Source organism: Schistocerca nitens, chromosome 1 (assembly GCF_023898315.1).
Source record: "Schistocerca nitens isolate TAMUIC-IGC-003100 chromosome 1, iqSchNite1.1, whole genome shotgun sequence".
NCBI classification, from domain to species: Eukaryota; Metazoa; Arthropoda; class Insecta; order Orthoptera; family Acrididae; genus Schistocerca; species Schistocerca nitens.
Window position 1 is genome coordinate 13,897,329 of NC_064614.1, and position 14,934 is coordinate 13,912,262.

Genomic DNA, 14,934 nt, shown 5'->3' on the forward strand with positions numbered 1-14,934 from the left:
GCTGTTCACAACATTATTCCTCGACTACAGTTATTGTTGAGGAATGATGGTGGACATATTGAGCATTTCCTGTAAAGAACATCATCTTTGCTTTGTCTTACTTTGTTATGCTAATTATTGCTATTCTGATCAGATGAAGCGCTGTCAATTTGTACCTCTCTATCTACATTACTCCGTGATTTATTCAGTTTTCAAATTTATACTGACTTTTTGATCACCCGGTATTTATTTACAGTTGAATACATCTGTTTCCTGTTTCCATGCTTGATCCGTGTTCAGCCTTTGACGGACTATCCACTGGGTCATCTTACCAAACAATGTGAGGGGGGTGCGATGGAGAATTTCCCTTGTTAGCAAGGGGCATTGTTCCACAGGTGCGGAACGTTACGATGTGACCTGTCACGTGTTGTTGCAGCCCCGGAGGCGGCGGCGGCGAGGCCGGCGAGGAGGCGGCGGCGGGCAGCGGCGGCGGCAGCGGCAGCAGCAACGCGTCGACGCCCTGCGCCACGACGCCGCGGTGCGCGCGCAAGGTGCTGGGCGGGCTGGAGCGCAGCCTGCAGCGCGTCAGGCACGTGCTGACACCGCGCAGGGCCCGGGACCGCGACAGGGACAGGCCCTGCCTCCTGGCCGCCAAGGTACGCAGCCTCCACTGGCCGTGGGTTGGCTTATTCGTGGGGTAGGAGGCCAGACAGCAATGTCTTCGGTCTCGTCGGATTAGGAAAGGACGTGGGAGCAAGTCGGCGGTGCCCTTTCGAAGGAACCATCCCGGCATTTGCCTGGACCGATTTAGGGAAACCACGGAAAGACTAAATCACGATGGACGGACGCGGGACTGAACCGACGTCCTCCCGAATGCGAGTCCAGTGTGCTAGCCACTGCACCACGAAAAGTAGTCTACTTCGTATATTTTCATACGCTTATGTCGTATGGTATTATTTTTTGGGGTAATTCTTCTGATTCAAAAAGGGTATTTTTGGCTCAAAAACGGGCTGTTCGAGCTATGTGTGGTGTAAGTTCGAGAACCTCTTGTCGACCCCTATTCAATAGTCTGGGAATCCTGACATTGCCCTCACAGTATGTATTTTCTTTAATGCCGTTTGTTGTTAGCAATATTAGCCGATTCCCAAGAGTTAGCAGCTTTCACTCAGTTAACACTAGGCAGAAATCAAATCTGCATGTGGAATGCACTTCCTTGACTCTTGTGCAGAAAGGAGTGCAGTATTCTGCTGCACCCATTGTCAATAAGCTACCACAAGAACTCAAAACTCTTAGCAGTAGCCCAAACGCTTTTAATTCTAAACTGAAGAGTTTCCTCATGGCTCACTCCTATTCTGTCGAGGAACTCCTGGAAGAGCTGAAAAATTAAGCAAATTCCAGTGTTACATTGTTGATTTTCTCTATTTAAACTTACGACTTGTCGCCTGAATATGTTTTTTATATTTCATTTTATCTTTTTCTACTATCGTGTTATACTTTCATGTATTGATCCGTTCCATGACCATGGAGATATCTCCTTAATTTGCTCTCACGGAACAATAAATAAATAAATAAATAAATAATAAAAAAGCCTCGGTCTCCTCAGAAAGTGTTTCCCGTTGACAAAGTAATTGCCATAAACGCAGAATATAGGGAAAAGGCCTAAACTTCCTCTCTTCATGAACTCAGCTTTCGGGAAACATTCTAAGGTGAGCAAAACATTGGACGAACCTGTCCCGTGCCGAGCGCCAGGAACCACAAAGCCAGATATCACCCTTAGGTTAGTTGCTAATGGAGAATTTCGTTTGTCAACGACTGTGATACAACCACTTGCTGGAAAAGCTTGATCTTTGCAAAAAATAGTATAACCACCATTCAATTAGCAGTTGTCTAAAGCGATATGCCAGATTAAAGTGACATTTACAATTTTATCCAGCAAGTGCCAAGTTTTTAAAAGTCCTTTCATTGTCCCCCTCGAATTTTCGGGAGAAATAGTGTTGCCTTCTCCTTCACAATTGTGTTCGCATTCAACACGGAGTAAAATTCGAAGATACCTAGCAGTGATACAGAAGATACAGAATCTGGCTCGGTTACAAACTACAGTTACAGAGCAGGAAAAACTACGCACAATAATTTGGCAGATCGTTTCGTTAGCAGCTGCACGGGACGCAAGTGGCAGTATTCTCTGATTGCAGCCAGATAAAAAGCACACTTAAAGGAAGAAATTTTCTTACTTGTTCTCACTTAGCGCGGAAACAACTGTACTTAGTTACGCCTTTTTATGCGCTAAATTGTTTGCGAAAGGATAATAAAAATTATTACAAGTACTCACCTGTCATCTCCTGTGATGGAAAGGTGTCAAAAATGCCATTCATGTAACTTACATCTAGTTGAATAGTCCCGTCTACATCTACATCCGCCAGTTAGCCCGTCACTGACGGAGCACCGCGAGTTCCTGCTGTTAATTAGGCGGGTACACCGTATCTTCAGGAGTGTCAAACAGGAGCGAGTTCAGAAATGGATAGGCACTGTAATTGCTGTGCACAGATGCGAGCTCAGTTAGTGACCCTTCGCTCACAGCTTCAGGCAGTCTTGGCTTTTGTCACACAGCTTCAGGCTGCTGCCAAGGGGCTTCACCGTTGGGGGTCGGACGCGGGGATGCGAGAGACGTCGAGCACGTCCCACGTGTCCCCCGACCGATCCACTCCTGTGGCCGCCCCGGGTACTGCCTGCACTGAGGTTCACCCCTCACCCGTGGTCGAGTGGGAGATCATTCCAAAGTCTGGCAGACAGCGAAAGACTTTCCGTGGGGTCGATCGTAGGGCCTCCCTGGTTCGTTTGACGAACAGGTCCCGGGCGTTATCTGTGGCTGACGAAGTCTCTGAGCCGGATGCAGTCGTCTGCCCTGTTGCAGAGGAAGCTTCTCGACCCGCAAGGTCTGGGTATTAACAGAGGGTGAGTTTGCTGGTAGTTGGGATCTCCAACGTTAGGCGCGTAATGGGGCGCTTTAGGAACATGGCTGGCAAGGAAGGAAGGGAAGCCAGTCTGCACTCCGTGTGCATACCGGGGGAAGTGATTCCGGATGTGGAAAGGGTGCTTCCGCATCCCATGAAGAGTACAGGGTGCAGCCAGCTGTAGGTGGTGGCTCATGTCGGTACCAATGACGTGTGTCGCTTTGGATCGGAGGAGATTCTCTCTGGTTTCGGGCAGCTAGCGGAAATGGTAAAGACTGCCAGTCTTGCTTCCGAGATTAAGGCGGAGCTCACCATCTGCAGCATCGTCGATATAACCGACTGTGGTCCTTTGGTCCAGAGCCGAGTGGAGGGTCTGAATCAGAGGCTCAGGCGGTTCTGTGACCTTGTAGGCTGCAGATTCCTTGACTTGTGCCGTCGGGTGGTGGGTTTCCGGGTTCCGCTTCATAGGTCAGGAGTCCACTACACACAGGAGGCGGCTACACGGGTAGCGGATGCTGTGTGGAAGGGACTGGGCGGTTTTTTAGGTTAGAGGATCTCAGGGTACGACAGAAGGGGGCGTCCGTCTAAAGGTGGGCAGGTAAAACAGAGTAAGGTAGTTGTAGAAACGATTGGTATTGTAATTGTAAATTGTCGCAGCTGTGCTGGGAAAGAACCAGAGCTCCAAGCCCCAATAGAAAGCACTGAAGCTCAAATAGTTGTAGTTCAGCCGAAATTTTTTCAAACGATCTACCAGTGTTCAGAAAGGATAAATTAAATACAGTTGGTGGTGGAGTATTTATTGTTGTCAGAAGTACTTTACCTAGTAGTGAAATTGAAGTAGATAGTTCCTGCGAAATAGTATGGGTAGAGGTTATACTCGATAATCGGACTAAACTATTAATTGGATCGTTTTACCGACCCCCCTCCCGACTCACCAGATATAGTTGCTGAACAGCTCAAAGAAAACTTGAGTGTCATTTCAAATAGGTATCCCGCTCATACAATTATAGTCGGTGGTAACTTCAATCTAACCTCGATATGCTGGAAAAATTATACGTTTAAAGCCAGCGGCAGGTATAAAACGTCTTCCGAAATTGTACTGAGTGCTTTCTCAGAAAATTATTTTGAACAATTAGTTCATGAGCCCACTCGAAGCGTGCATGGTTGCGATAGCATACTTGACCTCTTATTAACAAATAATCCTGGACAAATAGGGAGTATCATGACGAATACAGGGATTAGCGACCACAAGGCAATTGCTGCTAGGCTGTATACCATAACACCTACAACCATAAAAAAGAAACGCAAAGTACATCTATTTTTAAAAAAAGCTGATAAAAATGCTCTTAACGCCTTTTTAAGAGACAGTCTCCACTCCTTCCGATCTGATCACGTAAGCGTAGAAACGATGTGGAATGATTTCAAAGATATAGTGTCGACGGCAATTGATAGATATATAACACATAAATTAATAAGTGATGGTACTGATTCACCATGGTACACAAAATGGGTCAGATCGTTGTTGCAGAAGCAACGAAAAAAGCATGCCATTTAAAAGAACGCAAAATCCCCAAGATTGGCAAAGTTTTGAAGAAGGTCGAAATATAGCGCGTGCTTCAATGCGAGATACTTTTAATAATTTCCATAATGAAACTGTGTCTCGGAATCTGGCAGAAACCCAAAGAGATGCTGGTCATACATAAAACACACCAGTGGCTAGACGCAATCAGTACCTTCACTGCGCGGTAACAGCAGTGAAGTCACTGATGACAGTGCCACCAAAGCAGAAATTCCTTCACCAAAGAAGACGAAGTAAATATTCCCAAATTGCACTCAAGAACAACTGCGAAGATGAGAAACATGGAAGTAGATATCCTCGGTGTAGCAAAGCAGCTTAAATCGCTTAATAAAGGCAAGGCCTCCGGTCCAGATGGTATACCAGTCAGGTTCTTTCAGATTATGCAGATGTCATAGCTCCATATTTAGCAGTTATATACAACCGCTCACTCACAGAAAGTTCCGTACCTAAGGACTGAAAAGTTGCTCAAGTCACACTAATACCCAAAAAGGCAAATAGGAGTAATCCGCTGAATTACAGGCCCATATCACTAATGTCGATATGCAGTGGGGTTTTACAACGTATTCTATATTTGAACAATACCTCGAAGAAAACGATTTACTGACAGTCAGCACGGTTTCAGGAAAAATCGTTCTTGCGGAACATAACTAGCTCTTTATACTCATGAAGTAATGAATGCTATCGACAGGGGATGTCAAATTGACTCCATATTTTTAGATTTTCAGAAGGCTTTGGACACCGTTGCTCACAAGCGTCTTGTAAGCAAACTGTGTGCCTATGGAAAATCGCCTCAGTTGTGCGACTGGATTCGTGTTTTCCTATCAGAAAGGTCACAGTTCGTAGTAATAGACGGAAAGTCATCGAGTAAAACAGAAGAAATATCCGGCGTTCCCCAAGGAAGGTCCTCTAATGTTCCTGATCTATATTAACGACATAGACAATTTGAGTAGCCCTCTTGAATTGTTTGCAGATGATGCCATCATTTTCCCTCTTGTAAAGTCATCAGATGACCGAAACGATTTGCAGATAAAGAAAAGTGTGAAGCTATTCACATGAATCACAGAAACCTGAAGGCTGTATATTCAAGTAAATACTTAGGGATTGCAATTACAAATAACCTAAATTTGAACAATCACATAGTGTTATGGGTAGAGCAAAACCAAAGACTGCGACTCATTGGCAGAACACTTAGAATGTGCAACAGGTCTAGTAAAGGGACTGCTTACACCACGCTTGTCCGCCCTATAATGGAGTATTGCTTTGGAGTATTAATTGGTGGCTTGCAGGGTGTGGATGCAGATGGAGGGGAGCGCGGTAACGACAAGTTTCTGCTAGGAATTGTCTTACACGTGGACGATGACGCAAGCTGAACGGAAGAAGCGTCGGCTAGCGAGAATGAATGGCTGCCGAATGAATACTACAGAAAGAAGCAAAAACGCCGAATGTAGGTGTTAGTAGACAACAGGTGGAAGGTTTCGACGAGTGTCCGTAGAATAGCAACCCACTGCCGTGGACATCCGGCGCACGAACAGTATTCAGACCGCGCCGCTGTAAAGGCGTCTGAGACAATGCGCAGCCGGGCTACCTGTAGCCGGCGCAGCTTTGTCCCTGTCCAGCTAACACGCCGGCATCTGAGCTCCGCTCCGTTAGGACGCCAGTGGCTATCCTGTGGACGGATAATGAGCTTCGGGGCTTTCGTCCGCTGCCTTTGTGGCGGGGCAGCAGCTTAGCCGGGAGCTGCTTCCGTTTTCTCCTCCTCCTCCGCATCCTCCTTTCTCGGCCGAGGCGAGCGCACCATTGTGTTTATTTTGACCAATTTAATTTTGGATGCGGCGCAGCTGGCCACACCGCGCGAAGTGGAGTGTGGGGGAGGCGCGACACAAAGGCGGAGGCGGCGGCGGCGGCGTCCCGCTACCTGCCGTGAGGCGCCACGGCGGCTTTGTCCGCCCCGCCGCCCTGGGAACGCCCCCGCCACTGTGCTCGCCTCGCCTCCTCCGGGCTTCCAGGAGGCCCGGCCATTAGCGCTCTATTTATAGACATACCGGAAAATTAGCCCATTTGTGCAGCCGTTCCCACGTTTTTGTGACGCGTCTTCAAGTCGCTGGCCTCGCCGGACCTGTAATCGATACAGCCGGACTGTGTGGCTACTACAGGATACGGTCTGCTTCCGGGCCGGTCCAACAAGAGGACGCTGCCAGATGTCCAGAGGCGACGTACCGTAACTGCTGCGACAAAGCAGCGGCCGTTCCTGTAGGTGTCGGAAGTGCTGGAAATGTGAAGATGTTTCTCCTCAACAACCTTTCTGCCACCGATAGCCCTGAGTGCAGTCAGATACTAACTGCTTAAATTCCTCCCCATCAACAACATTACCACCTGACTAGACTTCGGAACGGAAAAGATTTTTTTAAAAACTCTATCATTTTTTAAATGACGAAAGAGAAATGATATATAGTTTTTGCAGTTTTTTTATTATTTTACTAATGCGCAAAAAATGGTTCAAACGGCTCTGAGCACTATGCGACTTAACTTCTGAGGTCATCAGTCCCTTAGAACTTAGAACTAATTAAACCTAACTAACCTAAGGACATAACACACATCCATGCCCGAGGCAGGATTCGAACCTGCGACCGTAGAGGTCGCTCGGTTCCAGACTGTAGACTAATGCGTCACATTGGTGACATTTGGTACTGCTTATGTCTATCTTTCTTAGTGGAATGATGAAGCATTTCTCGGTGCGTCTCGAGTTACAACTCCTCAAACAAGAAAGCTAACTATCCACGTTGAGGGTAGAAACTTGTAACAAAAAATGCTTGCCCTGCACCACTCCTGTCCATAGCGGCACCTGTTTTGCCCACATCCTGCATCTACATCTACATCCATACTCCGCAAGCCACCAGACGGTGTGTGGCGGAGGGTACCTTGAGTACCTCTATCGGTTCTCCCTTCTATTCCAGTCTCGTATTGTTGGTGAAAAGAAGGATTGTCGGTATGCTTCTCTGTGGGCTCTAATCTCTCTGATTTTATCCTCATGGTCTCTTCGCGAGATATACGTAGGAGGGAGAATTTACTGCTTGACTCTTGGGTGAAGGTATGTTCTCGAAACTTCAACAAAAGCCCGTACCGAGCTACTCAGCGTCTCTGCTGCAGAGTCTTCCACTGGAGTTTATCTATCATCTCCGTAACGCTTTGGCGATTACTAAACGATCCTGTAACGAAGCGCGCTGCTCTCCGTTGGATCTTCTCTATGTCTTGTATCAACCCTATCTGGTACGGATCGCACACTGCTGAGCAGTATTCAACCAGTGGGCGAACAAGCGTACTGTAACCTACTTCCTTTGTTTTCGGATTGCATTTCCTTAGGATTCTTCCAATGAATCTGTCTGGCATCTGCTTTACCGACGATCAACTTTATATGATCATTCCATTTTAAATCACTCCTAATGCGTCCCCCCAGGGGATCCACAACTCTTTTGTGGATACGTGCGTAGCGAGCACGGGACCCCGAGTTGATGTGGCCCTCCTTCCCTTCCGGGCTGCATACCTTCCCTTTCCGCATCCTTCCCCGTCCCCCATCTTCGCCCCCCCCCTCACCTCTGGCTCTTTCCTTCCCTTTCTCCCCCTCTGGGAGTATGGTTTGTGCCTACGTCCGGAGACGGACGCTCGAAACTGTTCCAAATTTCTTGCTTTCTACACTTGCAAGTCTTCGTCCTTCCTCTGTCCTTCTCTTTTCCTTCCCTCTTCTCTTTGCCCTTTTATCCGCTGCGGCGTTTGAGACCCCTCTTCTTTCCTTTCCCTTTCTCTTTCTTCCTCCCTGTGCGTGTCTGAAGGCCAACCCACGCACTTCCATGCGTAGCCGGTGACGGGGTAACGCGTAATTCCCCGCCCCGGGTAGACAGGTAGGACACGTACGTACCCCCTGGTAACGGCCAGGCCCAGGTAGGGGTGATTACCCGAGCTGATACCTTCCGAAAGTGCCGATTGGTCCCTCCGTCCGTTTGTCGGGAGGTGTGACCTGAGGTGTGAACAATCACCTAAGGCGGGAGTGCCCTCAGAGAGGGCCCCCACAAGGGAGGAGCGCGCCATCGGAGACGCCGGTAATCATGGGGGATTCTTCCGCAATGGTATCCTCACCTTCCACTATGTCTGCTCACAAACGTAAGTTCACTGAGTCTCAACCACAGTCAGTTCTTCCATCGTTGCCACAGTTCCTTGTTGTTTCTCGGTCTGACGAAGGTCACGACTTCTCCACGGTCAACCCTTTCATTATTCAGAAAGGTGTCGACGCAATTGCAGGTCCAGTAAAGTCTTGTTCCAGATTACGGAATGGCACCCTGTTGTTAGAAACAGTCAGTGCCCTCCAGGCCCAAAAATTGCTGCGTACCTCACTACTACACACTTTCCCTGTCCGGGTGGAACCGCACCGTACCTTAAATTCCTCGCGTGGAGTCGTTTTTACACGCTCCCTCGATGGACTGTCTGACGAAGAAATTCAGCACTACCTGTCTGACCAGGGTGTAACGGCTGTTCATAGGGTTATGAAAAGGGTTGACACGAACATCATTCCAACCCGCACTGTCTTCTTGACATTTGACAAAGTTCAACTCCCATCGAAAATCAAAGCAGGCTATGAGATAATTTCCGTTCGCCCTTATGTCCCAAACCCTACGCATTGCTATCGGTGTCAGCGGTTCAATCACACCAGCCAGTCCTGTTCCAATCCGGCCAAATGTGTTACGTGTGGCAAGGATGCCCATGAGGGTGCTTGTCCACCTCCATCCCCTCGCTGCATCAACTGTATGGGTGACCACGCTGCTTCCTCTCGAGATTGTCCCGTTTTTAAGGACGAAAAGCTCATCCAGGAAATTAGGGTAAAGGAAAAGGTGTCGACCTTTGCTGCTCGAAAATTATTCGCCAGTCGACAGCCCACCGTGCCTCAGAAAGGAAAATACAGCGCTGTCCTTGCTTCTCATCGGCCAACAAAGGAGGCGGCCACGCAGACATGCGACCTCACCTTTAGTGCCACGGTCGTCAGATCGGCCAGCGCAAAGATCGCACGTTCAACCTCACCACTTTCGCCTGCCCACTCTCTGGCTCACCTTTCGTCGAGTTCTGCTAAATCTCGAGCCCAAAAGTCAGACACCAAGACTTCGAAAAAAGAGCATACTCGTGAAGAGTTTTTACGTACGACAACTTCCCAACCATCGGTTCCTCCTTCCTCTAAACATCATACTTCCAAGAAGGCTACAAAGAAACCCAGTTCCTCTCCTTCTCCGCCAAGGCGTGTCCCATCTACAGCGCCACCTGGCGGAAATCGCCCTCGGCCGTCTTCTGTGTCGCCGAGGCGCACTGCTGGCGGCCGATCAACCGGCCGGTCGCTGGTGACAGGAGCTGCTCCTGACCAACCTATGGATCAGGATCTTCTGCCTTCGGCTGAATGCCATTCCATGCTGTCGGTCGCAAGCTCAGAGCAGTCGTTGAATGGCAGCGACCTTGGTCACATTCCTCCATTTTCTGTTCACCCTATGTCCATTCTCCACTGGAATATCCGCGGTATTTGAGCCAATCGGGATGAATTGTCGATCCTCTTACAATCCTACTCGCCGGTCATCTTCTGTCTTCAGGAAACAAAGCTGCGTCCCCATGACCACTTTGTTCTCCCTCATTTTCAGTCCGTCCGATATGATCTCCCCTCTGTTGAACGCACTCCAGCACATGGAGGACTCATGATTCTTCTCCATGAAACTCTCCATTATCACCCAATCCATTTAAACACCTCCTTCCAAGCTGTCGCCGTCCGTCTTTCCCTTTCCGGATACACGTTCTCTCTTTGTACTGTATACATTCCATCGTCCACACCAATGGCACGAGCTGATCTCCTTCATCTTCTTGGTCAGCTTCCACCCCCATATTTGCTGGTTGGGGACTTCAATGCCCACCACCCGCTTTGGGGATCTCCACATCCTTGTCCACGTGGCTCACTATTGCTAGACGTCTTCCACCATGCAGATCTAGTTTGACTCAACACTGGGGTCCCTACATTTTTGTCTGCCTCCACGACAAGTTTATCTCATTTGGACCTTGCGGTCGGTACTGTTCCGCTAGCTCGGCGCTTCGAATGGTTCGCCCTTGATGATACACACTCGAGTGACACTTTCCATGTGTCCTTAGACTGCAGCCTCAACTGCCCTACATGCGCCCGCGACGCGGGAAGTTTGCCCACGCCGATTGGACACTTTTTTCGTCTCTAGCGACATTCCATGACCGTCACTTTCCCAGCGTCGACGATGAGGTCACACATATTACCGACGTTATTCTTACAGCTGCGGAACATTCAATACCACGCACCTCCGAATTGCCCCGGCGCCCCCCAGTTCCTTGGTGGAACGAGGCATGCCGTGATGCACTACGTGAGCGGCGACGTGCTCTCCGCGTTTTCCGCCACCATCCTGATTTGGCCAACTGTATCCGCTATAAGCAGCTCCGTGCGCGATGACGTCGTGTCATCCGCGATAGCAAGAAGGCAAGCTGGAAATTCTTTATTAGCTCATTTAACACCTTCACTCCCTCCTCGGAAGTTTGGAGTCGGCTTCGACGGTTCTCAGGCGCGCCTAGTTTCTCCCCGGTCTCTGGGCTCACTGTCGCGCATGACACATTAGTGGACCCCGTCGCAATTTCTAACTCATTGGGTCAACACTTTGCGGAGATTTCGAGCTCTTCAAATTACCCGCCAGCGTTTCTCCCTAAGAAACGTGCAGCGGAAGTGCAACATCTTGCTTTCTCCTCTCAAAATCGCGAAAGCTACAATACTGTTTTCTCCATGCGGGAACTCCAACATGCACTCTCTTCTTCTCGCTCCTCCGCCCCAGGACCGGATGGTATCCACGTCCAAATGTTGCTGCATTTATCAACCCATAGTCTGCGTTACCTCCTTCGCCTTTATAATCGAATTTGGACCGACAGTACTTTTCCCAGACGATGGCGGGAAGCTATCGTCGTGCCTGTTCCCAAACCTGGAAAGGACAAACATCTCCCCTCTAGCTATCGCCCCATTTCTCTCACGAGTAGTGTCTGTAAGGTTTTGGAGCGTATGGTGAATTACCGTTTAGCCTGGTGGCTGGAATCCCGCAGTCTCTTAACACCTGCCCAAAGCGGATTCCGAAAGCATCGTTCTGCAGTTGACCATCTTGTTGCTCTCTCCACTTACATCATGAACAATTTTCTCCGGCAACGCCAAACGGTAGCAATATTTTTTGATCTGGAGAGAGCATACGATACCTGTTGGAGGACAGGCATCCTCCGCACACTGTTCTCTTGGGGCTTTCGAGGCCGGCTGCCCCTTTTTCTTCGCGAATTTATGGCAGAGCGCACATTTAGGGTGCGGGTGAACACTACTCTCTCCCGCACTTTCTCCCAAGAAAACGGGGTACCCCAGGGCTCCGTGCTGAGTGTTGTACTGTTTGCCATCGCCATAAATCCAATTATGGATTGTCTCCTTCCTGATGTCTCGGGCTCCCTCTTTGTGGACGATTTTGCGATCTACTACAGCTCTCAACGGACCAGCCTTCTTGAACGACGTCTTCAAAGATGTCTCGATCGCCTCCACTCTTGGAGCATCGAAACCGGCTTCCGTTTTTCTCCCAGTAAGGCCGTTTGTGTTAATTTTTGGCGACGTAAGGAGTTTCTTCCGCCCTCCTTACATCTAGGACCTGTCAACCTTCCGTTTTCAGACGTCGCTAAATTCTTGGGTCTTATGTTTGACAGAAAACTGTGCTGGTCCTCCCACGTTTCCTATCTTTCGGCTCGCTGTCTGCGATCGCTTAACACCCTCCGTGTCCTGAATGGTACCTCCTGGGGAGCGGACCGAGTGGTCCTTCTCCGCCTCTATCACGCCTTAGTGCGCTCGAAATTGGATTATGGAAGCATAGTCTCCTCCTCTGCTCGGCCGTCTATTCTTCGTCGTCTCGACTCTATCCACCACCGTGGATTACGTTTAGTGTCTGGAGCTTTTTACACTAGCCATGTGGAAAGCCTTTATGCTGAGACTGCTGAACCTCCGCTGCCCAATCGGCGAGCAGTCCTTCTAAGTCGTTATGCTAGCCATATGTCTTCCATTGCCTGCTAATCCAGCCCATGACCTTTTTTTCGACGCCTCCTTTGATGTAGGGTATGCAGGCCGCTCCTCCTCCCTACTACCCCCGGGAGTCCGCTTCCGTCAACTGCTCCATTCTCTTTCCTTCCGCTTTCCTAAAACCTTCTTGACAACTTGGGGTACAGCACCGCCTTGGCTCCGTCCCCGGATCTGCCTGCTCCGTGACCTTTGTCGATTTCCCAAGGATGGTACCCCTCACTTGTTTATTGTCGGGCATTTGCTGCTCTATGTGCACAAATGACGGACGCCACATTTATTTACACCGACGGCTCGAAAACATCGTTAGGTGTAGGGAGTGCCTATATTGTTGGCGACACCCCAAATCACTTTCGGCTTCCCGACCAGTGTTCGGTGTATACTGCGGAGCTTTACGCTGTTCTCCAGGCTGTCCACTACATCCGCCGCCATCGGCGGATACAGTACGTTATCTGCTCCGATTCTCTCAGCTCTCTCCTCAGTCTCCAAGCTCTTTACCCTGTGCACCCTCTGGTCCACCGGATTCAGGACTGTCTGCGCTTGCTCCACCTGGGGGGCGTCTCGGTGGCGTTCCTCTGGCTCCCGGGACACGCTGGTATCTGTGGGAATGAGGCGGCCGATATAGCGGCCAAGGCTGCAGTCTCTCTTCCTCGGCCAGCTATTCAGTCGCTTCCCTTCTACATCTACATCTACATCCATACTCCGCAAGCCACCAGACGGTGTGTGGCGGAGGGTACCTTCAGTACCTCTCGGTTCTCCCTTCTATTCCAGTCTCGTATTGTTCGTGGAAAGAAGGATTGTCGGTATGCCTCTGTGTGGGCTCTAATCTCTCTGATTTTATCCTCATGGTCTCTTCGCGAGATATACGTAGGAGGGAGCAATATACTGCTTGACTCTTCGGTGAAGGTATGTTCTCGAAACTTTGACAAAAGCCCGTACCGAGCTACTGAGCGTCTCTCCTGCAGAGTCTTCCACTGGAGTTTATCTATCATCTCCGTAACGCTTTCGCGATTACTAAATGATCCTGTAACGAAGCGCGCTGCTCTCCGTTGGATCTTCTCTATGTCTTGTATCAACCCTATCTGGTACGTATCCCACACTGCTGAGCAGTATTCAAGCAGTGGGCGAACAAGCGTACTGTAACCTACTTCCTTTGTTTTCGGATTGCATTTCCTTAGGATTCTTCCAATGAATCTCAGTCTGGCATCTGCTTTACCGACGATCAACATTATATGATCATTCCATTTTAAATCACTCCTAATGCGTACTCCCAGATAATTTATGGTATTAACTGCTTCCAGTTGCTGACCTGCTATTTTGTAGCTAAATGATAAAGGATCTATCTTTCTGTGTATTCGCAGCACATTACACTTGTCTACATTGAGATTCAGTTGCCATTCCCTGCACCATGCGTCAATTCGCTGCAGATCCTCCTGCATTTCAGTACAATTTTCCATTGTTACAACCTCTCGATACACCACAGCATCATCTGCAAAAAGCCTCAGTGAACTTCCGATGTCATCCACCAGGTCATTTATGTATATTGTGAACAGCAACGGGCCTATGACACTCCCCTGCGGCACACCTGAAATCACTCTTACTTCGGAAGACTTCTCTCCATTGAGAATAACATGCTGCGTCCTGTTATCTAGGAACTCCTCAATCCAATCACACAATTGGTCTGATAGTCCATATGCTCTTACTTTGTTCATTAAACGACTGTGGGGAACTGTATCGAACGCCTTGCGGAAGTCAAGAAACACGGCATCTACCTGTGAACCCGTGTCTATGGCCCTCTGAGTCTCGTGGACGAATAGCGCGAGCTGGGTTTCACGTGATCGTCTTTTTCGAAACCCATGCTGATTCCTACAGAGTAGATTTCTAGTCTCCAGAAAAGTCATTATACTCGAACATAATACGTGTTCCAAAATTCTACAACTGATAGACGTTAGAGATATAGGTCTATAGTTCTGCACATCTGTTCGACGTCCCTTCTTGAAAACGGGGATGACCTGTGCCCTTTTCCAATCCTTTGGAACGCTACGCTCTTCTAGAGACCCACGGTACACCGCTGCAAGAAGGGGGGCAAGTTCCTTCGCGTACTCTGTGTAAAATTGAACTGGTATCCCATCAGGTCCAGAGGCCTTTCCTCTTTTGAGCGATTTTAATTGTTTCTCCGATCTACGGAGCGGTTTATGTCGCAAAGTTGCTCATTTATGGCATGCGCATTGGTCAACGCTTCCCCATAATAAATTGCGGGAAGTGAAAGCCCTTTCTTGCGCTTGGACCTCTTCCTCCCG

At 49.0% G+C, this 14,934-nt stretch overlaps 1 protein-coding gene across 3 annotated transcripts in view; it reads left to right on the forward strand.

The window, feature by feature from the left end:
- The window catches only part of LOC126234437 (maternal embryonic leucine zipper kinase-like), a 444,148-nt gene that overhangs the window by 234,678 nt on the left and 194,536 nt on the right, over positions 1–14,934 (forward strand). For all 3 annotated transcript variants that reach the window (XM_049943147.1, XM_049943142.1, XM_049943136.1), the window contains exon 11: positions 416–635. In XM_049943147.1, coding sequence (XP_049799104.1) covers positions 416–635 — 220 coding nt within the window. The remainder of the gene's footprint in view (positions 1–415; positions 636–14,934) is intronic.